The sequence below is a fragment of the Oratosquilla oratoria genome, chromosome 33 (assembly GCF_046742065.1).
Source record: "Oratosquilla oratoria isolate Oo_2021 chromosome 33, ASM4674206v1, whole genome shotgun sequence".
NCBI lineage: Eukaryota > Metazoa > Arthropoda > Malacostraca > Stomatopoda > Squillidae > Oratosquilla > Oratosquilla oratoria.
In genome coordinates this window covers 30,355,396-30,357,895 of record NC_134809.1, presented here as the reverse complement: position 1 = coordinate 30,357,895, position 2,500 = coordinate 30,355,396, and the positions used below count along the sequence as shown (strand labels likewise).

At 43.4% G+C, this 2,500-nt stretch overlaps 1 protein-coding gene across 2 annotated transcripts in view; it reads left to right on the top strand.

Moving 5' to 3' along the window:
- LOC143017826 (caveolin-3-like) overlaps positions 1 to 2,500 on the top strand; it is a 237,078-nt gene that overhangs the window by 172,077 nt on the left and 62,501 nt on the right. For both annotated transcript variants that reach the window (XM_076172753.1, XM_076172752.1), the window contains one exon: positions 2,143 to 2,261. In XM_076172753.1, the coding sequence (XP_076028868.1) occupies positions 2,193 to 2,261 (69 nt within the window). In that variant the 5' untranslated portion in view covers positions 2,143 to 2,192. The remainder of the gene's footprint in view (positions 1 to 2,142; positions 2,262 to 2,500) is intronic.

Sequence of the window (2,500 nt, the reverse complement as noted above, 5' to 3'; positions counted from 1 at the left end):
ACAGACCGAACTTAAATGTAGGACCACCGAAGGTTGTCACATACCGAGGTATTTCTTCGCGTTGATTGCTTAAGAGATACTGTTCTAGACGATCCCTTAATTGTCTGCTTTCCAACACTTACACTTAGCTCGACGACACCTCTGTTGTCAAACTGGCTCCTTCTCACTATAACTATGATTGGTTGAAGGTCGAGTACGTATGTCTAAAGAGCTAATCAGTTCACCTAGGGATAACTGAGCCTCGCGGGTTGTTTGGACAAAATGCCTCAGTATATATGTAAATAAGGAAGGCGGCCTCGCGATGCTGTAGGTAGTTGCCAGGAAGGATTATGCATGAGGGTTGTGAAACAGAACCACAACAATCCTACATAAATTGATATGACTAAAACTAATAACCATAAGAATTATATGATAGTTCAACTGAGATGTGGCCCTTGTTTCCTTGGAGAATGAAAGTCTGGATCCAATAAAACACCAGAAAGGTTGATTATCTATCTATATATAGAGAGCTTTCCCCTCTTAGAAGGGAGGCATCCAGATCAGAGGCACGTAACTATTCCCAACCATGTTACTCCCTTCCACCACCACCTCCACCCCACCCATCTCAGCTCCTCATGGATGACGTGTCATCCCTGCATCCACCAACTGCCCTGGGTCAAAAGCAATGCAGCAAGACACAATACAGCAAGGCCATTTCCCTTAAGCGGCGACCCCCCCCCCACACCTCTCCGTCCCCTCATGAAAAAAAGAGAAGACGATGAGAAATCTCCTTTGGGCTGCGTCAAAATATCATTCACACATAAGCACCCCCTACCCCTCCCCATTGCATCATCCCTATCTCCTGCCTTCTCCCTTCCCTGCTCAACAGACATTCCCCTCTTGCCCAATGCCCCCTTCACCCCATTCATTTCATCCTCGGTCGTCCCCTCAAGCTCACCCTCTCCACCTCCGCCTTCCACAACTCTTTTACCAATCTTAACTCACTCGTTCTTTCCATGTGTCCAAAACATCCAAATAACCTTTCATCAGCTCTATATGCCATCTCTTTTTACCATTCCCGCTCTCCTCCTCACCTCATTTTCTTAGCGCCTCCCACTGCTACTACTAATCCCTTCCTATCCTCCTCAACATTCAAAAACTCTCTAAAATAATCCACCCGTCTTCCCATTACCGCCTCCTCTTCCATTAAGATTTGTCCATCTGCGCCTTTTACCTTTTCTTCTTTATTTGACCCACCTCCCCTTCCACTTTTGATTACCTTCCAAAAATATCTTATTACAACTTTCAAATTGTTCTGTCATACTCCTCTCCCGTTTTGTTCCTGCTCTCTACATATTCATTCAAGTCTGTCCAAAAATACTCCCTTTCCTCTACAGTCTTCTCCACATCTCCCCATTTTCACCCTCATCCACATTAACCTTGAAGAAACCTCTTTCCGCTCCACCACTCGCTTACCTACCTCCTCACTTACTTGTAGAGCCACTCCTCCCCTTCCTCTTCCTCTCCTCATTCCCGACACCCTCCCCACTACACTCCCAAACTCAAAATCAACCCTCCCTTTCAATTTAATCTTATTGCCAACACATCAGTCTTCCTTCTCACATTCTCCCTATCTATTCCCTTTGACAACGCTTTAATATAGCACAGGAATATAATCTGCACAGAAGTTTCCCCAACCAATAACAGGATTTTTTTTTCCGAGGGGGATTTTTTCAGCATTTTTTCCATGGGGATATTTTCGTATGGGAATTTTTTTTCAGGAGCTGTTTTCCCCGTTGGGACTTTTTCCGTCAATGAATTTTTTTTCATTTTTTTTTTTTCGTGGGGCTTTTTCCGTGGGGAATATTTCCCTACAGATATTTTTTCCAGGGAATTTTTTTCCTATGGGGGTATTTTCCTTCGGGGGAGTATTTCCTAGAACCCCCATGACTCTACATATTTATCAGTCCCTTGATTTCCCCGATTCTTTCTCATGACTCCCTGTATTCATATAAGCTCGTCTCTTTTCTTCCCTCCCTTCCTTCCTACTAAATGATTCTTCCAACATCCCTTACAGTGTCCATCCCCATAAACACTTAAAAAAGAAAAATGCTAACCAGTAAAGATAGAATAAAGGGAAACCTCTTCCATTTCTGTTGGCAGGACCCGTTGATTCCGCCCAGACTGAGGGCAAGAGCCGTGAAAACAGATCGATGGGAGGAGAAACGTCGCCCTTCGCCATGGACAACAGAGACCCGAATAACCTCAACCCTCAGATCCAAGTAAGTCAGTCTCAATCACGTATTTCTAGTGAGATTCTGCAATAAAGGAGGCAAATATTGGAGGCAGCAATGAATCAGGTTCCATGTAAACATTAATATGCACGCATAATGTACACCGGTACATAGCAGTACTCATGATATATATAGAAACATACAAGCATAAGATACTGCTGATAGAAAACTTAGAACTTATATATGCATTTTTCTCAAACACATGAATAAACACATAAACAAATTCA